General features: G+C 51.6%; 3 protein-coding genes across 4 annotated transcripts in view; 2 read left to right on the top strand and 1 right to left on the bottom strand.

Annotated features, from left to right (window-relative positions):
• Positions 1-24,913, bottom strand: part of LOC134506522 (neuronal acetylcholine receptor subunit alpha-7-like) — a 97,023-nt gene that overhangs the window by 9,685 nt on the left and 62,425 nt on the right. The gene's annotated exons all lie outside the window — the stretch shown is intronic.
• LOC134506717 (semaphorin-7A-like) lies at positions 1,069-14,344 on the top strand. The gene is made up of 14 exons (XM_063316998.1): positions 1,069-1,232; positions 5,932-6,071; positions 6,900-6,953; positions 7,837-7,932; positions 8,060-8,165; positions 8,361-8,459; positions 8,754-8,893; positions 9,525-9,700; positions 10,244-10,352; positions 11,311-11,512; positions 11,863-11,978; positions 12,473-12,642; positions 12,862-12,917; positions 13,773-14,344. Exons 1-14 carry the CDS (start codon positions 1,142-1,144, stop codon positions 14,102-14,104), a joined length of 1,887 nt encoding a protein of 628 aa, XP_063173068.1. The 5' UTR covers positions 1,069-1,141; the 3' UTR covers positions 14,105-14,344.
• Positions 18,606-24,799, top strand: TDRKH (tudor and KH domain containing). The gene is made up of 13 exons (XM_063316894.1): positions 18,606-18,738; positions 19,191-19,297; positions 19,439-19,628; positions 19,853-19,992; positions 20,601-20,904; positions 21,156-21,319; positions 21,433-21,605; positions 22,070-22,134; positions 22,465-22,616; positions 22,700-22,813; positions 23,262-23,358; positions 23,647-23,743; positions 24,131-24,799. Coding segments are annotated over exons 1-13 (1,728 nt in total). The 5' UTR covers positions 18,606-18,614; the 3' UTR covers positions 24,132-24,799.

Here is a 24,913-nt window from a genome sequence, read left to right as displayed (position 1 = left end):
TTCCAGAACCCCGAAGGAGGCAGCCACAATCTGCTCCTCTGGCAGGCCACAAATCCCTGCCCCACATGAATCCCCCCCCTTCGGGCTCTCACTGGCCCCAAGCAACTGCACCGGGCCGCTAAGCATCGCGCCCAGCCCAGTGGAAAAACAGGGACTTCCGAAACGTGGCCCCTGCGGGCCCAGGGCCCATCTGCCACATTGCTGCCTGGGGCTGCCAGAACCCCTTGAAGCCTCCCAGATCAAAACCCTCCCTGCCTCCGAATCAGCAGCGCTGCAGCAGATGAGCCGGGGCGCCCGACGTGCCAGGCTCACAGTGCAGTCGCCTTTGCCTCCATCCACAGGGGAAATCAGAAAAAAAAATCCCCGCAGGTTATAAACCTCCCACGTTCTCCCACCGCACCATCTCCTTGCTCACCAAAAAGAATGAACAAATCCAAATTGGGGGGGGGGGCAGGGTGCACCGCGTGCCCCTGCTTGAAAATTTCCTGTTTAGAGGCCTGCAGTTGTCCCCAACAAGAACGAGGGGTTGATCTCAGGAAATCTGGGAACCTCCCCTGCTTTCCGGACCCCCCAGCGGATGTTTGACATTTGATGCCAGCATTGGGTGTCAGGCTTTGTGGCCCAGGAATCAATGGCGAAGAGAGAAATTTTATTCGTCTGTCGCGTGCTGGTGCCTGTTAGATCTGGATGGATCTAACCCACAGCAGTCCCCGTTTGACTCATTCACACCCACACCCACACTTTTTAAAAATCCTGCATCTCTGTCACAGCTGCCCTCTCCCCTCAGATTCCCCTGCAAGGGGGTGCAGTTAATGCCCCCCACATTTAATGTCTTCTGCAAGGGTTTCTGGCCCTGTATTTTTCAGTTTCACGGTTCCCTGCTAGGCTCTGGGTCTCCTCCTCCCCGCCGGCCGCTTGAGGGAGTGATGAGGCTGGCGTTGGCCGTTTCTTGATGGATCATCTTTTCTTTCTTCTTTTTTTTTCCCCCCTTTAATTGGTCTATAAATTAGAAAAGCGAGGGGGGAGGGAGGCGCAAACCAGCTTGGGCTGGAGGCAGGGATAGAGCCCGTCTCCAGAAATCTCCTGCAGCGGCTCCTCCTTCGAGATTCATCCCTTCCGCAGCGCCCGGCTGGCCTCCAGGATGACGGGGCTCCTCCATTGCTGCCGCCTCTTTGCCCTTTTCTGCCTTGGGGTCTCCCAGGACACCCCCCGGCTGAAGCTGATTCCAAAAGGTGAGCCTTTTTCCTACCATCATCATCATCATCTCGATTCCAAAGGGGGTGAGCCTTTGTCGTCTTATTATTCCAAAAGATGAACTTTTTTTCCTATTATTATTATTATTACTATTATTTTGATTCCAAAAGGTGAGCTTTTCTCCTATTATTATTATTATTATCATCATCATCATTATTCTGATTCTAAAAGGTGAGCTTTCTTCTGATTATTATTATTATTATTATTATTATTATTATTCCAAAAGGTGAGCGTTTTTCCTATTATTATTATTATTATTATTATTATTATTTTGATTCCCAAAGGTCAGTGTTTTTCCTATTATTATTATTATTATTATTATTATTATTATTATTTTGATTCCCAAAGGTGAGTGTTTTTCCTATTATTATTATTATTATTATTATTATTTTGATTCCAAACGGAGAGCCGCTTTATTATTTTATTATTACTGTTCACCCCACTTTCGGACTGCACAGCTTGCCCGGGGGATGCATATGCTGAATTTCTAAATGCCAAGCCTTTAAAAAGTCCAGATGCTGACTGAGCCAGCCCTGGCTGCTTACCCGTGTCCTCCGAAGAACAGAGGACCGAGATTGCCTGTTTTCTCGTTTAATTAATGCATTGAATTAAGGCAGGGTGGATTGAGGAAAGAGAGAGAGAGAGAAAAAACAACTGGCCGACCAACCAACCCTGATCCTACTGCGGAATGGAGGATGTGTTTTCAACATCTGCTTCAAATCCCCTCCTCCTTCTGTAAAATGCTTGCAAACCTGAGAAAGGGATTTGAGATCCTGGTTCGTTTGCTCAGCAAGGGCTGCATTTGGTTTGGACCGATTCCTCCTCCATTGCCAAGTCACCAGCAAACTTGCCTTCTCAGACGGGTCCACTGATGCCATTATTGTTGAGATTCACACTAATGGGTTAAATCTGGAAAGACCCAGTTTGGGCCCCCCCACCACCACCACCAACTCAGCCACCGAGGCGCCTCTTTGGGCCTCCCCTACCTCGCAGGGCTGTTGTGGCTAAAAATTAGGGGAGGGAATCTGTGTATGGTGCCTGGAGTTCCGGGTGGAAAGATGGCTACAAACTGTAAATAAATCCTGCCCCTTCTTTGAGCAAAATGACCTTTGAAATCCACGGTTGGCTTGCCAAGTGGGAACGGGAAGAGAAGGGTCTTAGAAATGTATGGGCAGCACATTTCTTTAATCCTTGGAGGTCTAGAAGCAGGATGTGATCTTCAGAGGAGTGTCAAAGAGGCCTCCAGGAAGGTGTAAGATAATAAAAGTGCTCCTGTGAGTTTTAAAAACATTATCTAAGATGATCTAAGTTCATGTTCTTTCCGTTCCTTGAAAATCTAGATGATGGATAGGCAGAGAAACATATTTCTGGGGTCTCTTTCATTTCCCAAGCCCCCTTCTTCGATGTAAGAAAAGCAGCAATTTTGAGGAAAACGTTCAGCCTGAATTACGGAAAATTTCTCTGGGTGGGGCAGAGTGATATTTCCAGAAAAGAAAAAGACCCTACATTTTAAACAACCTGCTTTTTAAACCCTTCTTGGCTGGGGAGAATGGGTATGATATCCCGAGGAAAACCCAGAGAGAGAGAGATTTCAAATTGCCCACTTGCTTTAAGTCTGATGTCTCGCTTCCCCAGGCTCGCCTAGCCTGGCTCGCTTGCCCTGAGCCGTCTCTGCAGCCTGCCCTTTATTGATTAAAGCAAAAGGTGATGAAGTTGAGGGGCTTAGATAGGAAGGAACTCCAATATTAATTTTGATTCAATCAGCTTCTCTTTTCCAAAGACAGCCCAACCAAGAGCTTTGGAAGGCGACCAGCCAGGAGAGGAATGGAATGGAATAAAAAAAAACATTGCTTTTCATCTTAAGGCAGCAGAAGAGGGGCCTGGGATGGGAGATTGGTCCTTCCACCTGCCTCTGGAAATAATTGAGCCCTAAATTCAGATGGGGAAAGAGAGTTTGGACTTGGCACACTTTCCTGGATGTGCCCATCTCAGTGCATGAATGCGCAAGTCCCTCGCCAGGCCCTGTTTGCAAACCAGATGGAGGCCGGCAGGGGCTTTATTCAGCCAAACCAATTTAGTCAAGGACGGGGCCAGAATCCAGACGCAATCCACGTGGGATGCAGCATCCCTCGCTTCCAAGCTGGATGCGTTAACGAGCGCAATTAATTGCAGAGGTCTCTCGGAGAACACCGCCAGGTCTGAGATTTTAAAAACGTCCTGGGGCGTCTCCTCAAGGAAGACAGAGAGAGGGAAAAGGCAGAAAGAAGACCCTTCTCTGTCCCAAAATCCATATTTTGCTGCAGGGAGGATCTGTCTGGATGCATCTTCCTAAGAGAGGTTTCCCGCATTGTAAGCGAGGGATTAAACAGTTGGGTCTAGGCGGGGAATGAATGTCTGGCTCCGTCGGATCTCAATGCGCAGTGTGGCAAGGTGCCCTAGGTGCACTTTGGTGGGGGACCCACCCCCTTCCCACCCACACAATTGCTCCTAAGTGAGTTATAGGTTGCCAGATCTGGCAAAACCTGCCTGTCCCAGGGCTGTTTTGAGGAGGGGGGGTGGAATTTATGGCAAGAAAAGCCATAAATTCAAATGAAAGTTGGCAGAATCCCTAAACGTGTGAACAAGTCCCAGAAAGCTGGGGGCGGGGAGAGAAAAGTGGTAAGAGTCCCAGTTGCTTTCTCTGGAGTTCTCAGCCCTGAATATTCAGATAGACTGGGTCTGTCCCTGGAAGTTTACCGTATCGATTTGTTAATGGATGTTTTCATGCCACCTCAACCAAAACAATTCCGAGTGGTTTACAAAAGCTGTACCCAGCGCACAGCCCTCCTGTTTATTTGTCTGCCTGACTTAAAACAACTCAATAACAGCAACAAGTGGAGGAAAGAAATTAAAATCCCAGTATTCCCTTCTAATCCTCAACTCAGTGGCTGCTAAAATGAGTCGGATCAGACTGGGCAATCCAGCTAATCCAGCCTCCCCATGGGGATCAGCCAGATCCATCTGAGAAGCCCATCAAGACCAAAGCCTCCCTTCCCATGGCTAAGCTTGACAGGTAGACTGCCTCTCAAACTGGGAGTTCTGTTTAGCCCCCCGAAAACCAAAACAAGCCCCAAATCAGGCCCATTTCCTCTTACGAAAAGAAGGACTGGGAAAAAAAACTTCTTATTTTTATTTATTTGTTTGTTCGTTTGTTCTTCAAATTTCTATCACCACCCATCTCTCCCAAAAAGGGGACTCTTTTCTTTAAAAAAGGGTAAACAGTCTAAGGTCCCCATCCATATGGCATGTAAAGTCAAACATCAGCTGGTTCTGACAGGGAGCAGAGGCGCATTTCCATCGCTACCAGGAACAGAGGGAAAAATCCACGCCTTTGCAACTGTTCGGAAATTCCCTGTTGAAAAAGAAGGGTGGGGGTGTTTTCTACCAGGGAGCAAGCAGGGCATCTGGTTTTGGTACCCCTGAATTAATCCCCCCCACCGCAAAAGAGCAGAATACCACAAACAGGCCTTTGTGCAAAGCAGCGCATCCCTGGCTGTGCGCGAGAGGGAGAGATTTTTTCCCCATGAGGTCAAACCCATTTTGGCCCTCTCTGCAATGCAGATAAAACAGAGATCCTGGCACAGAGAAGTAGTGGGGGGGGGGAGCTGGAGGGGGGAAAAAACACAACACTCTGGATTCATTGCCTGGATGTGTCTGTTTCCTCCCCTGTGACTCACCCCTGCAGATCCAGATTTCTTGCCTCCCTCCCCATGCACTTGGGACAGACGTGACCGAGAAACACGGGGGTAAAAATGAGAGGGCTGAAGCAACAGAAAGGCGTGGTCCCTTTTTACTGCTGATAGATCTTGCAGTTTGCCAGGGCCTGACCGGGCAGCGTCTCAGAGACAGCATCCATTTGCATAATGGATTAGTTTGTAACCTCTAGATAGCCTGAGCATCCCTCCTGCCCGCACCAGGGTAGCGACGTGCATCCAGGCCCGCAAAAATAAACAGCCCTGGCACTTTACAGATGTAACGCAACAGTGACGGGAGATGGCCCACCGCTTTCAAACGCATGCGGCATTATCCTGGGGACGGTGCATGCTCGCCACTGTGTTACTAGAGGCTGGCATAGATTGTAAACAGCAGGGAAAATGGAGGCACTGACCCCAATTTGGCTTTCCTCCCCGGGGTTAGCGTTCCAGGAGCAGGCAGCTTTGCTTTGAGGCCACCGGTGCATAGCCAAGATTTATTCCAGGAGGGAGGAAGAACAAAGAACATCGGGAAGTGGAGGTGTTTACAGAGAGGCTTGGAGGGCCAGAGTTGGGGAATTTGCTTGGCTCCTGCGCATCTCTGACCTGCACTTGGTCCCGGGTCAGAAGTGGCGAAACGCTCATCAGAGTCCGAGACCGGCGTGCAAAAGATGCTGGCTTGTGAGATTTGCACGCAGGGATGTCAACTGTGGCTCCGTTGCCCAAAGCCAAGCTCAAAGGCGACATGGGAGTGGGTTTGGACCACGGACTGGGTTCCTGGGGGTGGGCGTGATGTTCAGATCGGTGGGGTTGTTTTTAAGAAGAGTCATTTTGAGATGGGCGGTATAAAGATACAACACAAATATAAATAAACAAATAAATAAATAAATAAGAAGACCTTCACCCTTTGCGGATTTTAATCCACGTTTTTTTTTTTTTTTCCCAGATGCCGTGACCCGAACTTTCAACCAGAAAGAAAGGCTGATGACCATGTTTCACGAGGCTGGGTCCTCCCAGGTTTTGGTTGGAGGCCGAGGAACCGTGTGGATTCTGACATTTGTGGGTTCTGAAATCACGCCCACACAGGTAACCCCCCCCCAAGCCATCTATGGCTAAGAAGCCCCAAAGATGGGTGCTTTTCTCCCTGCGTCGAAATGGTCAAGGGGGGAGAGACGGTAAACGTTTTGGCCTCTGAGAATATCTTACAGCCTCTGAGAATATCTCTCACTTTGCTTTTTAAAAATTTTTTGCTATATCAACCTCAAATTTCAAATCAGTCCATATCAACGTGGGGCAATTGGGCTTTACAGATAGTCCTCGCCTTACGACCACAATTGGGACCAGAACTTCTGTCGCTAAGCAAAGCATTCATTAAGTGAGTCATGCCCAATTTTACAACCTTTTTTGCCATGGTCGTTAAGCAAATCACAAGGTTGTTAAGCGAATCCGGCTTCCCCCATTGGCTTGCCAGAAGCCGGCTGGGGAGGTCACAAATGGCAATCACACGATCCCAGGACGTTGCAACTGTTGTAAATACACGTGGGTTGCCAAGTGCCTAAATTTTGATCACATGACCGCAGGGATGCTGCGACGGTCATACATACGAGGATCGGTCGTAAGTCACTTTTTCAGTGCTATCGTAACTTCGAATGGTCACTAAATGAATGGTCGTAACTCGAGGACTACCTATATTGGTTGATTTTCCAGTTTAGACATTTTTAGCCCATTCTTGAGGACAGGAATATTTTACAGGTAGCAATAAAACAGCAGGTGTCGGGGGGTAGAGTTTACAGTCAGAAGAAAAGGGGGGTTGACTTTCAATTACCCATCGGCATTTGGGAAATCTAATGCTCACGTTATGGGAAAGGCTGGCCTGTCCTCAATGCTCAGGATGTGTCTCTCCATGGTGCCCAGGTCCCGGTGCGCGTTGAAGAGGAAGCCGAGAAGGACTGTAAAAGAGCAGGGAAGGTAAGCCGGCGGCTCAGGTCTGAAAGGGGCAGAATTTGTCTCCAAGGGTGGGCAAATGTTGGCGAGACTTTGCATCAGAACAGTTTTAATTCCCTCAAGCCCAACGCACGGTTTGGCCTGGTCTGAGCAACACTTGGCAGTGTCTAGCTTGTGCCACTGGCAAAACCCAACTCGCTTGGTCATCCTAAGCTGGTCGCCTGGCACAGAGCATCCCAGAGGTCTTCTAGTAGGCTTAGCAACCTTGCAGGAGAACAACAGGCCGTCTTTGCCCCTTCCATACGTGCAACCCGGTCCTACAGGTTTTACATCACCTCTTTGCTCCCTGCAAGCCTCAGACTTTGGAAAAAAACGTTAGGTTATACCTGCCACTAACCACTTGCCCCTTCCTTAAAGAGTGGCTCTACCAAGCTGGTGGGCGAACACTGAACATGGCATCAGGATCTACAGTGGCACTGAGGACTAGCAACCTGGCTGGGATGTTGTCAGCACCCACAGGGGGCTGTGAGCATGGGCAGCTGACCAGCCACAATGTTTGCTTGCTGACGTACAGCTCTGACTCTGATCAAATTCCTCATGCTACTGAGTGGTTGCCAGCCAAAGCACCATTTAGAAAAATACGCAAGGAACGAAGAAATGCCAAACTCCTGCGTTTCTGCAGCTGTGTTAGTCTTCAGGGCTAACCCGACTGGGCCTTTGAAAGCTAACACAGGTATTCCTGCATATATTCCAACAGCCTCTCTCTTTTTTCCTATGAACAGAAAGTTGGCAATCTGAACATGATCCAGGTCTCTTGCTCTAACACAGGCTGCTGTGATTTGATTTGATTTGATTTGATTTGATTTGATTTGATTTGATTTATTTTTTCCTGTTCTGCCATTCGTAGAGAGACTGCGATAACTTCATCCGGATGATCGAAAGGATAGAGGATAAAACACTGGTCTGTGGCACAAATGCAGGTTCTCCCAAATGCTGGATCCTGGTAAGGGGGTGGGCAGCAAATACGGACGGGGGGGTTGGGGAACGGCACCAATAGGAATCAAGAGGACGATGGTCTCCCTTCCGAACGGCTTTTATGCACAGGCTGCTCTCTTGTGTTTTTCCTCCAGGCCAACACAACATTGCACAAAAACAACCAGGGTCAGCTTGTAACCATAGTAGGAGACAACATCATCTCAGCCTCCCCCTCCCAAAATGCGGTAACCATTGCCATCGGTAAGGGCTCGGGAGGAACCCTTTTTTCTGAATGTCTTTCCAAATCTCAGGCCTGATTATTATTTTTAATTCTTCTACTGGCAGCATCAGGCACAGAACGCTGTGCGAAACAGATCAGATCCTAGCAATGCATGAAGCATTCAGCATCCCTCCGTTAAAGGATAGCTTTCATAACCTGCTTTTCTCCCATCTCAGAAGACAGCCTTTATTCTGCCTTATCCGGGAACAGAAGTTCCATCCTGCGGAGCTACGGTCGGAGGAAAGGGATCAAGACCAGGGAGAGTTGGCTGAGCAGTAAGAAATGTTCTTTGTTACTTTTCCCACTTTCCTGAAAATGAAATAGGCGCGAATAACGAAACGTTATTTTGTGTTTGGCTGTCTTTTTTGTTTCTTTGTCCCCCCCTGCATCCCTGGAATCCAGAGAGAGACTGGCCTCGTTTCCAAACAGAGCTTCTAGTCCTCATGAGTCATTGCTGAACAAAGCTCTTTAAAAAGGCAGTGAGATGCTCTCGTAGCAAAGCTGGTAGGCGGGTCATAGCAGCCGATCTGCAGATTGTGACCTTTGGGGCTGTTTTTCTCACCCTACAGACGCCGAGTTTGCGGGCGCCGCTCTGTTCCCGCAGAAGGACCGGAGGAAGGACGAAATTTTCTTCTTCTACAATGAGGTCAACCAGTCAGCTGGGCTGGACGGGGAGCCTTACAAAGCTTGGCTTGGCCGTGTCTGCAAGGTGTGGAAAAGGAGGGCTATTTGGAAAGCGTTTTCTTTCTAGCTAGGGCACAATGGCTTGGCAGAGCAAGGCGCAGGACGAGGATCTGCTTGACCTCAGAGCCTCTTGGAACACGGGGGAGCCTGAGAGCAGCCGGGGCAAATAAATTTGAGCTTAAAGGAGGCTGAATTCGTTTGTTTGTTTGTTTGTTTGTTTATCAGACTTGTCACCGCCCATCTCCTCCGAACGGAGGGACTCTGGCTTACAGCATAAAACAGTAACTATAAGATTCCAGTATAAAATGTAGACTAAAAACCATTTTGAAAACTACCAAGTATAATAAAATCCCAAATTCATTTATATTTTATATGTATATGTATATGTATATGTGTATATATATATATATATATATTTAAATAATGAATCTGTTTTTATGGTATTTTACTCGGTTGCTATCTTAATTTGATTGTGAGCCACCCAGACTCGCCTGCCGAGATGGGCGGTGAAGAAATGTCATAAATAAATAAATGAATGAATTTTCATGAACCAGGTTCTCTTTATGGTGTGGTGGTGGGGGGGGAAACCCAGAATGGGTCTTGAAGGGGCCAAGAAACGAGACTCAGTGGGTGCCTTTATCTCCTCTGGCCTTCAGGTGGATCAGGGGGAGAGGCCGACCCTGGCCGATTCCTGGAGCACCTTCCTCAAAGCGAGGCTGGTGTGTGGACGCCCTCACAAGCCCACGCAATTCCACCGCCTGCAGAACGCCTTTGTCTCCAGAGAGGCCGGCCAGGCCGAGGCAGTGTTATATGGGGTCTTCTCCAGCCCATGGTGAGTGGCGAGCAACGCCCTAAAGTTCAAAGGAAAGTTGGATCCAGAATCCTGTTGATTGCATTCTTGGCTCTGCCGGGGATGTACCAACGTCAGTGCAGATAGTCCTCAACTTACAACCATTCGTTTAACAATGGTCCGAAGTTACGACAGCCTCAGAATGGGTGCTTAACGGCCTGTACAGCACTTCTAAGCACCGCAAAAGGCTGCACCACCCTCCCTGCACGATCGCACTTTGGGTGCTCGGCAACCAGCTCAAATCTACGACCGGTTGCAGTGTCCTGCTTAATGACGGTGGTGATTCACTTAACAACCACCACAAAAATGGTTGTAAAATCGGGTCCGGTCCGGTGGTGAGTAGACTTACAACCGCAATGACTTACAACTGTAGTTGTAAGTCGAGGACTGTCCGTGGTCCTGAAATACTCAGGCTGCGATCATTTTGCACAGATACCCAATTGTGAGTCAGGACCAGGATACATTGATGCGAAACTCACCCCACCGTCTTTTTTTAAAATTTACTTCTGCTTTATTTCTCCCCAGGGGCTCATCAGCAGTCTGTTCATACTCAATGAACCGAATCAGTTCCGATTTTGAAACTTCCAAATTCAAAGACGCCGCGGGCTCTGTTCCCCATCCCAGACCTGGCCAGGTACATTTCAACTGAGACTCTGATCTAGGTCGTTTGGTGTTTTTTTTATCAAATCAGGAACCCCAGCAACCCTCTTCCAGACCGACTTGGGACCCCAGCTCTGTGCAGGCCTCGGGGTAAAGAACATCCTGTAAATATGAAATATATCCTGTATCTTTCCCCCTCTGGGAGCAAATCACTAGAGCGGGGTTTGGAATAAAGAGCTGAAAGAATTCGGTGGTACCTCCTGTACTGCATTTCTCCTCCTCAACTGATCCTTTTTTTCCCCCAAGACGGTTTGAAATTTTCTTTTCTTTTTTTAAGCAAGGCCAAACCACAGATTTCTTTGTAATCTGCAGACTGAAATGAGGCCTTGTCTATGGAAAAATCTGCCGGACCCTTAATGGGGGAGATGGGCGGTAATTCAATGTGAATCATCATAATAATAATACCTGGCAACATATCCGGAAGAATTCCTTGATTTCTGAGGGTTTGAAGTAAAGGGTTTTATTGTACTGCTGATGGATTTTAGCTGGGTTTTTATTTTCCCACCTTCCTTCCAGGATCTTGGGATTAAAAATAGTCTTCCCCTGCTAAGCTTATCCTCATAAAAAAACGGTAAGGCACGTTAGGACTACCCAAGACCGCACAGCAGGAATTTCTCCCCAGTTATAATCTGTCGCCAGATCCCGGGAACCTAACTGCCACTTCATTTTTTCCTTCCTGCCCTGAACCTGTATTTGCCATTATTATACTCAACGATAATTTAAAATATTTCGGACGGGCCCTACGGTTTGCAAGTTAAGATCAAGAGGGTTTTCTAAAACGCTTTTTTGAAGCGTAATTAATTGGCCAGAAAAGTAACTGAATGGAGCGACTTTTCTGCATTCTAGAACTTGGACAGGATTTGGGGTAAAATTTGGGATGTTCCTCTTCTCTGCTCCTCACTTCCCTTGCCTCTTTTCTTCTCCAACCTCAGTGTGTTGCACCGGATTCCAGCTCCTACTTGTCCAAGATGGTGGCCTTCATTAAGGACCACCCGGAGTTAGAAACCGTGGTCTACCCCGATGAGGAGCAACCTCTGTATGTCCTTGAGATGAATGATACATACACTCATGTGGTGGTGGACAAGGTACGGGACGCCAGCAATGTCTCCCATGATGTCCTCTTCCTTGGAACTGGTGAGTTTTCTGCGTGAGGAAGAAAGACCTTCGTCAGCTCCAATCAGGAATAAGAACGGGGCTAGAATTTATAGGAACCTATTGAGGTTCTACATCCATCACTGCCTCCACTCTTGACTTAAGCCGTCTTGATTTTGCGCAAGTATTTGAAAGGACTCTTGACGTCTCTCCCTCTTGAAACCGATGCTCCCCTTGCTTCTTCCCCGCCCTTAGAGACAAGCCATCCTCACCCCTTGGCTCGATGAGATCCAAGGCCTGTCTGGTGAAGCATCCTGCCTCCCTGTTATTGCTAAGAGAGTGACCATCGTGGTCTCCCTCCGTCTTAACCAGAGTTCTGTTGCTCTTTTCAGCCAAAGGGAAGGTTCACAAAGTTCTCCAGAGCAAAGAACAGACAGTGATCATTGCTGAGATAAGCCCCTTCAAGAATGAAGCCCCTGTCGTCAACATGATCCTGGATGCCACCACGGTAAGGTGAAGGAAAGGCCTCTTGGTAGCGTGCAACTTTTGGGGGTAAATACTGGGGGCTCAGCAGGCACCATTGTAGCTCATATCTTCCAGCATACTGAGTTGGGGGGCCAAAAAAAAGAGAGTTGGCCTTTGACTTCCACCTCTTAAGAGGGCGAATTGCCAGTAACACCAAGGGATCCATATAGGGGCACCCTTCTTAGCTGGCAATGTTCCCTGTCATGAGATGCATTTCCCAAACCTGGAGGTGGTCCTAGATCATGAACAGAACAGGGACTTTCTCCCTAATATGTTTTTATTCCCATGGCTAAGGACCCCACTTTGCTATGGTCATCCCTCACCGAAGTAAATCTACCCACCACCGAGAAGTCAACATGTGAAGGGTTCGAAACAGGGAACGGGATCCCCTTTCCTAGCATCAGACAGGATCTCAACAGCTTCCTTTGCTGAGCTCCTTTCTTCCTCTTGCATTAGAATCCATTTTGTCTCTGGTAGGGCCATCTCTTCGTGAGCACAGAGACTGAAGTGACGCGTCTACCCCTGAAAGACTGCAACCAATATAATGAAAATTGCTGGAAGTGCATCTTGGCCCGGGACCCTTACTGTGGGTGGGACGCAGCTGGCAAGAGGTGTTCTGCCATCTCCCAGGAAAACCACACTGTCAGGTCTGCCAAAAAGCAGCAGGAACGGAAGTGGGATCTTGGGGGAGGGAGAATGCTCTGCGCATGATCCGCTGACACCCAGAGCAGTCTTGTGTGACTTAAGTGTTTAGTAAACGCTAAGTATGAGATCCTTCACTAGGGAGACACGAGGTGCTGAACTAAGTGGAGCTCTGGTTGGGCGCAACAAAGTTCTTGAGATGTTCCCCTGCTGTCCTTCAACAGGTTGATTCAGAGCCTGGATTCGTCAAGCACCACTCGGGCCTGCAAAACAGCTGAAGGTAAATCCGTTTCTTTATAGTGTTGGTAAGAGGGTGCATGGGGCCTTAAAGGGTCTCTGTCTGGTCAGGATCGATCGATCACAGATGAGCTGTGGATGCAGCCTAAGGGAGGACCTCTAAAACAGACTTTAGGAGGGTGGGCAGCTCTAGAAGGATAGAGCCCCTAGAGGCCAAGCCTCTGAAGCATGTCTGGAACATACTGTCAACAAGGCAATGGTTAGAGATCCAAGTGAAGAAGTTGGCTTGATTAAATTTGCGTTTGATTAAGCCCCCTTTCCTCACCCAGAAGATGCTCAAAGCCTTCCTAGGCCAGGTATGGCTGGTGAGTCCCACCTTGTGCATCCTTGCCATTAATATTTCTGGCAGTGCAATTGAGAGGGGTGGAGCTGGGTCACCCCCTGCCCTCCGACCCACCCTTGCAAGCATTTTAATTTGACCACTCTCACAAGGGAGCTGTAAGCTACAGGCAGTCCTCGCTTAAGAACCATTGTTTAGTGATGGTTCGGACTTACGACGGTGCTAGAAAACCAACTTACGGCTGGTCCTCACACTTACAACCATCACAGCATCCCCACAGTCATGTGATCACGATTTGGGTGCTCGGCAGCCGGTTTGCATTTATGACCATCACAGCATCCCGTGGTCACGTGATTGTCATTTTCGACCTTCCTGGCTGGCTTCTGGCAAGCAGAATCAATGAGGGAACCGTGTGACTCGCTTAACGACCACTGCAAAAAAGGTCGTAAAATTGGGTTAGATTTGCTTAATGACCACTTCACTTAGCAACCAAAATTTTCATTGCTTCGGGTGTCTCTGCCTCACCCTTTCTCTCTCCCTAATTGCTGGACATGGTAGAAAAATTAGCCCAGGACGCCATCAAGAAAGTCAACGTGGATCACACGGCTTATATCTACTTGCCCTGCCCTCTGAGGTCCCACCACGCCGCCTACAGTTGGGTCAAGGACCACAAGGTTTACCCCTGTTCCATGGAGGACCAGTCCTGCACACTCCGCTTTGGCCAGAACATGCCCATGGATGAGGGGGTCTTCAAGTGCACCGCGAGGGAGGAAGGTTACAAGGAGGAAATTGTGGGTTTTGAAGTTACTCTGAGCAGTGGAAGAATCCTGGAGCTGGCTCTGACAGCGCCGGGCGCCGTGTTCCTCGCCATAACAATTCTCTTGCTATAGACCAGATTCCTAGCTAGAAGTGGATTCCATCACACTGCCAACAATCTCTTTTTCATTTCTCCCCCTTTTTCAAATAACCGGCTTTGAAGACATCAAGCCGCTGCGGCCGATTCTCTGGGCCGTGCAGATTGACCCCAGGTCCCAGGAGAGAGAGGCGGGTGGACGCTTTGCACATGTGATGGGGCTGGGGGAAGCCAGTAAGCGTTAAAGCAGGTGCAAGGAAAACAGACGTTTTGTCTGGAGAGATATGCAATGGATGCATTTATTCTGATCTGGAAGTGGAATTTAAGAAAGCCCCTCTAAGCAATGGGGGCTTGATTTGGCTACCTGGTCCCCCTCCCCAACTTGATTTGCTCCAAGCTTTGAAGGGCAAAATGCTTCCAGATTGTGCAAGAAATATATTCTGGGCATGACATCTTACCCTGTTGTTGTTGTTTTAAACCCTTCTGGTTGCACGTGCAAATTTTTTTCTTGCTGGAAAGAACGATGCCAGTTATGCCTTCCAGTTCAGCCCTGAAGGAGTCGAGGTATCTGCCTCTTAAGCACAGGGGTAGAAAAGTGTGAGAGAATTGCATTTACGTCATTGGCTCTTTTTTTATTTTGTGGCAAGGGAAGATGCCTGATGGTTCAACTCACGCCTGGGCTCCAAAATCTCCTTTTGCACAACTTCCCCAGATAAGATAGCATCACCTTAAGAGACTTGCAGCTGGAGATGTGTCCATGGAAGGAAGGAAACAGGAGATGCAGTGATATTTCACTTTATCTTACGGCGAGTTGGATCTGTCCGGCTCCAGGGACGATGCCTGGAACGGTGCTTAAAATCCTTCATCAGTAGCAAGCAGCCATTGTTCATTTTCAGTTGTGCTACAGTTACATAGATTTCTTTTTCCAGTTTGGCACCTGGGAAGCTTATTTATGACTTGGCTGCACGGCCATAGTTTAACTGCTTTGCATCTGCGTTTTCAATCTTCCCACTGTGGACTTTCCACAGCTCTAGCTTTGGGGGGGCTTCTAAACTATGATGGGCTTACGCAGTCTGTATTTTCTCAAAGGGTCTGGATGCATCCTACATCGAGCCAGCCGTATCACGTGCCTCCTAAAAAAGCGGATGCCACCTTCGGCTCTACTAACAGAAGCATTGCGCCCCGGAGAACAGGAAGTAATACTTTGCTCCTGCTCCGTGGTGGTCAAGTTAGGCCTTCTCTATCATGGGTGTCATTCCAAGTGCCACCTTTATGAAGGATAAATCGTGTGTAGAGAGGCAGTTAAGCAGAAGGTGTCAGCCATCGGGCAGGGAGTTCAGTAGAGTTCAGGGGTGAAGGTGTTGGAAGAGAAAGTCCAGGTTGAAAGCCATCTTCAGCCACAAAAGCTTCCTGGATGACTTTGGCCCCATCCCCATCCCCTTCCCCTTCCCCTTCCCCTTCTCTCAGCTAAATTACCCCACAACTGAGCTCCCGGATTAAAGACAGGATATAAATTTAACAAATAAATAAATAAATGCCGTAGCTGCATCTCAAGTGGCAGAACTAGGATCTAAGCTGTGGATCGGAGTAGATGGTCTCTGAAATTCCCTACAAATTCTTAATCTCCCCTCTCACTCCCATGATCTTTTCCACCTTCCCCTTGAAAGGAATTTCGCTTTTTTAGAATTATTGTTACGGATTTTTTTTTAATAGAAAAGCTGTGAGAAGTCGACCTGCAGAAAAGAAGAGAGCTGGAGGGTAGAAAATGCACATTTCCAGGGGGAAGGGAGAAGGAACGTGTAAATAGTCTGGGAGGAGTTTGCTACAAGATTTAGCTTCGCTAATGGAAAGAGATTCTTCTCTATGCAAAGGAACAAATGCATAAAACTTTGTTTGCTGTTGTTAGCAGTGTGTCCTTTAATCTCATTTAAAGTCAAACAAAGAGCCACAGTCCACCTGAATGCTGGCCAATTAAACTTAGCACATCTTCCCATGAACCTCCAAACATTGATTAAAATCCCAGCAAGTTTCTGTGCTGTCTTCTTATAGGGCCCGACCTTAAAGTCCAAATGGCTTTTCTGGGAAATACAAGACTATAGAAGCTCTTTGATTTTCCTTTCCAGCACAGTAAAACTCCAAGGAAGCGGGCGGGGGAAGCAGAAGGAAATGGATTTGGACTCCAAATAAAGGGAGGCTGTCAGCTGATGTCTGTCTCAATGATTTGAAGCCTTTCTTATTATCCTTTCAGTTTGGTTTCCGCAATTATTATCACCCTGTGTACATACAAACCACGATGATTAAACGGCAGCTTGCAAATCTCAGCCTCAGTTAAAAGCAAACAAACATGTTTCTAGTCCTTGTTGTCCCAAATCTGATTTATTTATTGCTTTGCTCATTTGTAATATTATCTATCGTTTGCTAATACATGTGGTTACATTCTCTACTCAGTCTTGCCTTTCTGATCTGTTCCTCTCGTTTAGCACCTGTGTTTAGGCGACCATGAGGTCTAAACTGTCTTGTTTTATTGGGAATTACTTGTGGATGTTTAAAGCACACAGTTCGCCCACACAGCAGCCCTTTATTCGACAATTCCCTGTGATTCATTGTGAGTCTGCGAGTTGCTCCTTCCTCCAGAACTTGAGGTCTTTTGGAAATCACTGATTTGAAACAGCTCACATGAAAACCAGGCTCTAAACTCTTAATGCTTTGCCCTTGGCAAAGAACTCAAACCAGATAGAAACAAGTCACCAGCTTGCAGCTGTTTTTACTCTACCCTTTATGTTGCTAATCCGATGCTTCAGGAATTAGACTTTCAGTGCGAGATCATTCAGCGTCATTTAAGCAATTGGGTGCAAAGTTTCCCACAGGAAGGAAGGGAATCAAAAGTGCCAATGGGGCGAGATGGTTCTATGGCTCCCTTGCCCATCGCTCACTTTGATTATCAGAGCAAGAGATGGGGCAGTTCTGGGCCGCCCAGTCCCTCCCAACTCAACATCCTGGCTTCCTGCGGTTGGCCTGTCTGTGAATCCAGCCACTGACATCCATAAAAGTTTAATGCAAGGCAAGAATCCAAGGCATTATGGTTTATTCTGCAATCTGCGGTTAGAGCCCATCTCAAGGCTCTGGGCACCCAGGATCATTTGGTGTTTTCTGCAAGAGCCGTCGAGCGGCCAACGGAGCAGGTGGGCTTCACATCCAGCAAAGCTTGCTGGTTTTATGGCCCAACCGGAAATCCGCTGGTCAAATTTTCAACTGGCGAAAAAGGCTCATGAATTAATTCAGGAGGACCCAGTCCATGTGTGCAAACTTTTCAAAACTTTGGGGTGCTTTGCAGATAAGCATCCCTTCTCAACCGTCACGTTTGCCCAGGGCATTATGGGTAATCCATGGAGTCAGAGTAGCCCCCTTTGCGCACAGGGCACTCTGGGATTTCTTAGCCAGGGGGCCTTGAGGTGCCAGAGAGACCGTTAAATCTCCCTCTCCCGCCCACGCCCGTTGCTGATTGGTCGCCGCCCGCCCCCTCTTTCGCCTATTGGTTAATTGAGGGCCAATTCTCGCGTCCTCTCCCCGGTGTTCCCTTTAATTGCCCCGCTCGTTCCCGATTGGCCACTCCGTTCCAACTCCCCCTCCCTGCCGCGGGTTGTTCTCTCCGCTCATTGGCTCAAGTGCTCGCGCGTGGCGAGAGGACGGGGCGGGAGGCTATAAATATCGGGTCCCGCAGAACCGGGACGTGAAGACGTGGAGGGCAACCGGCGGGGAAGGTAGGGCCGGCCAGGCTCGCGGTGTGGGCGGGGCGCAGAGCGGGAAGACCGTGGGGAAGACTTGGATGCGAAAGGGGAGAGGGTGCAGGGGAGGGGCAATTGGTCCCCGGGATCATCTTTGAAAATACAAATATAAATATTGGCGTAGGAGCGGGTTGCAAGCCGAATGTGAGTAAGTAGGAAATGGAGCTCCCGTGGACAGAGGCAGTGTATCTGATGCCGAAGGCGTTCAGAGGAGGGAGGAAAAAGAAACAGCCGGAAGGAGGCAGCAACTGAGTCCTGGAAGTGCCCCCGCACCCCCGAAATTAGAACCGCTTCCCGGTGGTTCAGGTCCCGGCGCTTGCAAGGCGAGCAGCCGCGCGGGGGTGGAGAGGGAGGGCGCCGCTGATCCGCACTCGGAGCGGGAATGCAGTGCGCGTCCTCGGCCGCCGCTCTCCCCGGCTTCTCGGCTTCGTTTCTTGGCAGCAGAACCGGCAGAAAGGCACCCGCAGGCCGGGAAGGGAAGGGCGGGGTCGGTTTGCGATGCAGCCGGTGGGATCGGGACCGCTGGGCAAACACCTCGGGACGGATTGCCTGGGGGGGCAAGCGAGGAGGAGCTCGCGGCGGCCGGCTTTTCCTCCTTTGCCCTGCGCGGGATGCTGAGTGGCCCCGACGTCCCGGCCCCGCGGGAGGGGTGGTGCTGGCTGGGAGGTAAAGCTGGTTACAGGCAGCCTGCTGGCTTCGCTTTTCCTGCCTCCCCAGAAGCTGGACCCCCCTGCTTAGGAGACGGCTGGCCGCTGTGGAGCCATGGCCGAGGAGCGCGGCTCCTGGGGGGGCCTGACCGGGCTGCAGAAGATAGCGCTGGGCCTCGGGATCCCGGCCAGCGCTGCCATCCTCTACATCTTATACCGCCGGTACCAGGAGGACCAAGGTGAGCATGCCAGGCCCCCGCCTTGCGCTACTGGCTCCCCCCAGCCCGGGTGGGATGTTCAGCTGCCGCTGGCCCAGCAGCCGAACCCTGGCTTCTCTGTTGTTCCCAGTTCATCCATGTCCCTCCATGGGGCAGAGCGGTCTTCCTGCCGTGGGGGCTTTGAAACGGCCAGGCGGAGAAGGGGGGGCAGCAAAGGGCGAGGGCTATGCTCTAGGAAAAGAACAGGGGCTTCTGAAAAACTGGCAGCCTGATCCAGAAGGAAGGCCCACCAGGTTTGGAAAGTACCAGCTTGTTCCTAACGAGATCAAGCATGTTTCAGGGACTGGGGGTGTTTTGGTGCTTGCCAGGTCTAGGTGCCCCCCCCCACTGCCAAGCAGTGGAGGCCCTTGGAGGGGTGGGGGGGGCCAACTGGGTCTTCTCCTTCAGCTCTGGTTTCTCCTTGCTGTGCCCAGAAAACTGGGTCCCCTTCGTGGGGGAGGAGGAGATTGAAGCAGAGGTGAAGGTGCCACAGGAGGCTGTGAAGGTCCTCATCGGGCGGCACGGGGCCCGCGTGAAGCAGGCAAGTTGAAGGAGGGGGCTGGTGGGCTGGAGACCCCCTCGGGGCCCTCTGTGAGGGAAGCAAGGCGGGTCTCGGAAGGGACCCCGGCAGCAGGAAGGCCCCAAAGACCACCACTCGGGTCTTGCCCCCCCTCTGCTGCAGCTGCGGAAGGACACCCGTGCCCGCATCAACGTGGACCTGGAGGAGTCCGGCAAGGAGCGGCTGATCCGGATCTGCGGCTCCCCCGCTGAGGTGTGCAAGGCCAAGGCCGCCATCCACCAAATCTTGGCAGAGAGCTTGCCGGTGACGGAGAAGATCTACGTGCCGCATTGGGCGGTCGGGCGAATCATTGGTACTCGTTTCTCCCTAAAGCTTTGTGGGGGGGGGGGGTGGCAGCAGCAAGGGCCACGTGTGGATGCTCCAGGGAGTCGGACTCTGACACCCTGCTGGGCTTCCGGGCGGGAGATTCCTGAATGGTTTGGAAAGCCGGCAGGGGTGGGAGTCGTTCCATGGTGTGGTGCCCCCTTCTTTGTTCCTGCCGATGCCAACGGGCTGTTTGCCTCGCTGCTTCTCCAGGGAGGGGCGGGGAGACGGTGAGAGCCATGTGCCGCAGCACCGGGGCCAAGATCAGCTGTGACCGGGAAGGGGAGGGGGCCCTCTCGATCACCCGCCTCATCACCCTCTCTGGGACTCGCAAGGAGGTCCAGGCTGCCAAGGTAAGGCCTCCGCCTCTCCACCCTGGCTGGGCTTCTTTCTTCCCCAACCATGTGCCTTCTGAGCATGCGGGATCTGCAACGCGGAACGGTGGCATTCGAGCTGGGCCCTGTTTACAGTTCCTGCGGCTGCAATTTGCAAAGCTGAGCGGGCGGGAAAGCCGTCACGCCCCGTGCCACAGGCCACCCACTTCTTAGATGCAGCGTTGATGAACATTTTAATAAAGAAGCGAAGACAGATTGAACGAAGCGATCTCTTCCGCTGGAATTGCTGCTTCGGCCCTGCTGGAGAGCTCAAGCCCTGTTCGGATGGGGTATCCAGAAGTGGCCCCTCCCTGACCTGGGAATTGCAGAGATGAAGTCTGCCTCTCTCCAGGGGGCAGGGCCCTCTCCATAGCTGCGTCTCGGCTGCGAGGTGGCCTACCTCGTAAGGTGGTTGTGCAAAAGACAGCGCAGTTCCCGCCAGGGCTGCGGCTCCCATCATCCTCAAATGGCACAGCCAGAGGGAACCCAGGGCAGGTGGGGAATGGGAAATAGGGGCCGTAAGGGGCGCAGGGACTTTGGGAGTGGCTGCTGCGCATGGCCCATCGCTGCATTTTCACGCTGTGCAGGAACTGATCCACGAGAAGCTGTCGGATGATGAAGTTTTCCGCAGGAAGCTGTCTCAATCCGTGTCAACGCGCTCTCAGCGGAAGCAGGCTCTGGGCACCCGGCGGGAAGCAGGAGCTGGTGATCAGGGAAAGCTGCCTTCCCTGGCCGCAGAGCCTTCCTCTCCGACGCTGGACCCTGGGCACCGCCGGGAGGCCGGAGATGGGCTTCCGGATTATCCCTCGGACTCCCAGGAGCTGAGGAGCAGAGCAGGGTCCCCGAAAAACCCCTGGTCGGGTGCTGCTGGGCCAAGCTCTGCTTTTGAAGGTGAGCGAAAAGGGCGGCTCCCCCCTCCCTCGGCCACGCTGTCACCCAGCACGCTGTTTGGAGATAGGCTGCCTTGGCGTTTGGAGGATCGGGCTGGGTCTAACGTGGCCGTGAGCTCGTTGCAGTCCCCTGGAAAGCCGCGGGTGGTTTTCTGCTTTGAAGTGGGAGGTTTGAGGTTCCCCAGATGTCGGGGAGAGCTGTGTGATGGGTCCTAGCTCAGATCCCCCCAACCCGCCTGCCTTTCATTTCAGTCCCCAGCCCGGATTTCAGCATCCATGCCAATGAGCACTTAGAGGTCTACGTCTCAGCCAGCGAGAACCCCGGCCACTTCTGGATCCAGATCGTCGGCTCGCGGGCCCTGCAGCTGGACAAGCTCGCTCGGGAGATGACGCAGTACTACGAGGGTGGCGGCGCGGTGAGCCCCTGGCAGGAAGTGGGGAGTGTATTCCCTCCTGGGGTTGAAACGTGGGAAGGCCGAGGCTTTCTGCCCCGTCGCGTCACCCCTGCCCCTTTTTGTCCCTTGCGCAGCCGGAAGCCCAGAGCGTGCATGTGGGGGACATTGCGGCGGCCTTCTATCCGGATGATCGTTCCTGGTATAGAGCCCGGGTCCTTGGGACCTTGGCCAGTGGGAATCTGGACCTTTACTACGTGGATTTTGGAGACAACGGAGAGGCGCCTCTGGAGAAGCTGCGGCCATTGCGGTGAGGGCTGGATGTGGGGGGAACCCAGGCCAGGGGTCCTAATCCTGCCAGGCTCTTCCGCACCACCTGGACTTCAGTTCCCACCTCCTCGTTCACACGGCTGATAGCAGGAAGTTGGGAATGTCTGGTTTGAAACTCTGGGGGGAACATTAGCTGGCCTTCTCCTGGTTTTAAGCCACTGCCCAAATCCTGCCCCCGAGATTCAGCTGGGCTGCCAACTTGTAGCCACCTCCTTGGGAAGGTGTCGGGGGGCTGGCAAAACGGGGCTGAGGCCCCACCTGGCTGGGGTGATTTTGAAGCTTGGAAAACCACCTTGGTTTTCTTTTCCTGATTTGAAGGCCAAACTGAAAAGCTGTTTGAAGCTTGGGTGACGGGAAAGGGGCTTGATAGGAAGAGCAGGAATGGGTGTGGTGGGCAGGTGGGGGACCTTCTGCAGCCCCTTAACCATCTGCTTTCTTTTGAAGGGCTGACTTCCTTGGCCTTCCCTTCCAGGCCATTGAGTGTGGCCTGGCCGGCGTGGCTCCCGCTGGTGAGTCCCTGTGCCTTCTTCTTTTCTCTAAAGAGATGTCGGTTCTCTCCTAGGATTTCAGGTCATTTTCTTTTTCACTCCATATCCTCCTCCAAGCCATCTTCCCCAAACCCTGTCCCATCGACCCTGCAAGCCTTGAGCGTTAGGGTTGGCACACAGGCAGGCATCCTGTGGCGGCCGTCCTGCCTCCACTTGGCTGCAGCGACCGGCCTTTTATCTCACGGCTGACAAGCCCCCAGCAAGAGCAGCTGTGACCCTGGTTCTTGGTGGACGCTTGATCGGGCACGCACCTCCGGGCACTGACTTGGATCGTTTCCTGCTCTGGAACAGGGGAACGCTGGGAAGAAGCCGCCCTGGATGAATTTGACCGCCTCGCCCATTGCGCCAAGTGGAAGCCGGTGATCGCCAAGATCTCCAGCTACGTGCCGTCCGGGAGCAGCATGTGGCCACGTGTCCGCTTGTACAACCCCACCGATGGGCAGGTGCGGTGGCCCCAGGTTGAATCTTTCCTTCTCTTAAGCGTGGCCCAGCGAGCATGGATTTACAGCCCAGCTTCTCTTCCCAGAACGTCGATGTGGGAGAGGAACTGATACGGTTGGGCTACGCCGTGCGGACGTTGCAGGACAGAGACGAGGCCTCCTGCCCGTTCGACGAAGGGGAGGCCTTGAGCAAGACCCTGGTTAGTAATCGGGCTGAGGATCCCGCCTTTCTGGTGATTCTGGCAGGCGTGGGATTCGTGGCTGGTCCTCGTGTGAAGCTGTGAGCCTTGCCGTGGAGGAACAGGCTGGCTTTTTTTAGGGGCAAAATAACCCTGTCCTGGCTTTGAATTGCAGACTCGGCTGCTGAGTGGGCTCCCCACACAGCGCAAAAGCCAGATGTGCAGTGGTTTCCATATTAAGCTCCAGGGGGAGCCATCTGTGACCCTGCTGCTCTTCCTCTCCAAGGGAGCGTCCCTCCCCGCTTTTTTTTTTTTTTTGCCAACCAGAGATGGAACAGCCACACGCAGAAAAGAGCCGACTCTTTCCAAAGTGGCCCAACCATTCGGGGATGACTTTGGGCTGGGCAAGCGATGGCACAGAGGTGTCCCGGGGGCCTGTCCCAAGCCCCTCGCCTGCTTGTTTTCCCAGGGAAACCAGACCAGCATGTCCTTGGAGAACCTTCTCTCGGATACGCAGCAGAGCCCTGATGAGATGCCGCTCAGCTTGTCCTGCCCCAGCCTTTCAGGTGCCCCGCTGCATGCGTGTGTTTGCGCGGTCTGTCTGCGACGAAGCCGCAGAAAACTTCCAGTGCCATTCTGATTGGGTCAGAATTCTCTCTTCATTCCCCCAAACGAATCCTGAGTGTCTTTCTCTCTCTCTAAGCAGCTGTCCCTTTTCTTGCCACCCTGTTTTTTGTTTGTTTTTTTCTGCTGGCCACTGACTCCTCCTCCCAGCTCCCGTCCTTTCCCACTTCCCCTCCACGCCTGCCTGGGGTTGGCACCCAGAATGCCAGTCCTGTCTCTTGGTTCTGCAGAGGTCGCCTCCACGTCAGAAGGGGGGGACCTGATCCTGTTGGAGGAGAACTCGTTGACGCCACGAGCCCCAGAGATCCCGGGACCCCAGGAAGGCTGGTGAGGGGTGCTGGATTGAGGGAGAATTGGGGCAATGTGCCCCAAGACAGGAGGGGAGGCCCTACAGTTGTTTGGGGGAAGGTGTGGGACCCTCTAAATTGGCCCCCAGCTGGGGCCCTCTCGCTTTGCGTGGGGCTGCGGATCCTATCCCCCCAGTCCCAAGTTTCTGTAGCCTTCTCAGAAGTCTCTGGCACTGACGCTGGGTGTCCATTTATTTCAGGGAAATTTAACGCGGGATGTCTTGATCTAAACCAGGTTCCCCGGCCCAGTATTTTAGGACCGCCACAATCGAGATTTCCACTGCAGACGAGCACCTCTGAAAGGGGGACCCTTGCTTTGAGGAAGTGGACCTTAACTTCTGTCCCTGTTTCCCCCCCTTTGCGTCAGATCCTCTGCCTGGAACGGAACGGAGGGAGCCTTGTTCCTTTAAGGCGCCACGGGAAGATCCCACCCGCCTGAGGGACTGTTTTGGCATCTCCGGGGGACGTGTGGCCACCAGCTGTCCCTCGGCCCCACAAGAGGGAGCTTTACTACTGCTCTTCAGCTACATTTGGATAGTTTTTGGATGGCTGGACGGGGGCTGATCCGAGCTGGTTTTGACCAAATATAAGCTGCCTGCATCTCCGTTTTCTCTGTGCCAGGCTGGGAAGTTCCAAGGGAGGGGCCTGGCTGGCCATTTCTCCCCCAGAACATGACTGTTTGTGTTCAAGTTGGGCTGTTAGAATCCATCCCTCCTTTCTTACCCAAAACACCTTTTGGCCCCCATCTGTCCGGAAAAGGTTGGGGTAGCCTGATTTCTCTTGGCCTGAGCCCCAGCGCCTGGTACCCCGTGCTGTTGATCTGAAGCCAGGAAAAGGTTGTCGGAAAGGACAGGGACAATCTGGGGACGAGGGAGGGTTGGTTCTGCCAGAGTTGAGTTCTGCTTCGACCCTGCTGGGGCGGGAAAAATACACAGAGTGTTGAAACGTGAAGGGCCGTGGCGAGATGGCTGCGGAGAACGTTGAAGGGAGCGCTCTCGGTTTTATTTTTGTCTGAAATAAAGGCTGGCGTTTGGCATTTCCTCTCCCGAGTCAAAAAGGCAGCAGCCAGGGTGGGGAGAGAACTTGGCCTGCTAAGTTTTGCTTTGGGGGTGGGGGAGAAATGGCACGGAGGTTGTGCGTCTCGTGACCG

Source organism: Candoia aspera, chromosome 17 (assembly GCF_035149785.1).
Source record: "Candoia aspera isolate rCanAsp1 chromosome 17, rCanAsp1.hap2, whole genome shotgun sequence".
NCBI lineage: Eukaryota > Metazoa > Chordata > Lepidosauria > Squamata > Boidae > Candoia > Candoia aspera.
The sequence above is the reverse complement of the archived record's forward strand: the minus strand, read 5'-3'. Positions and strand labels throughout refer to the sequence as shown.

Bases quoted from the DNA above. Each gene is read 5' to 3' on its own strand.
- TDRKH (XM_063316894.1), top strand. From the start codon at position 18,615: ATGGCCGAGGAGCGCGGCTCCTGGGGGGGCCTGACCGGGCTGCAGAAG. The intron at 22,135-22,464 runs GTGAGTCCCTGT...GCTCTGGAACAG, and splicing joins GGCCGGCGTGGCTCCCGCTG to GGGAACGCTGGGAAGAAGCC. The intron at 22,617-22,699 runs GTGCGGTGGCCC...TTCTCTTCCCAG, and splicing joins ACAACCCCACCGATGGGCAG to AACGTCGATGTGGGAGAGGA.
- LOC134506717 (XM_063316998.1), top strand. From the start codon at position 1,142: ATGACGGGGCTCCTCCATTGCTGCCGCCTCTTTGCCCTTTTCTGCCTT. The intron at 12,643-12,861 runs GTCTGCCAAAAA...GTCCTTCAACAG, and splicing joins CAGGAAAACCACACTGTCAG to GTTGATTCAGAGCCTGGATT. The intron at 12,918-13,772 runs GTAAATCCGTTT...TGGACATGGTAG, and splicing joins GGCCTGCAAAACAGCTGAAG to AAAAATTAGCCCAGGACGCC.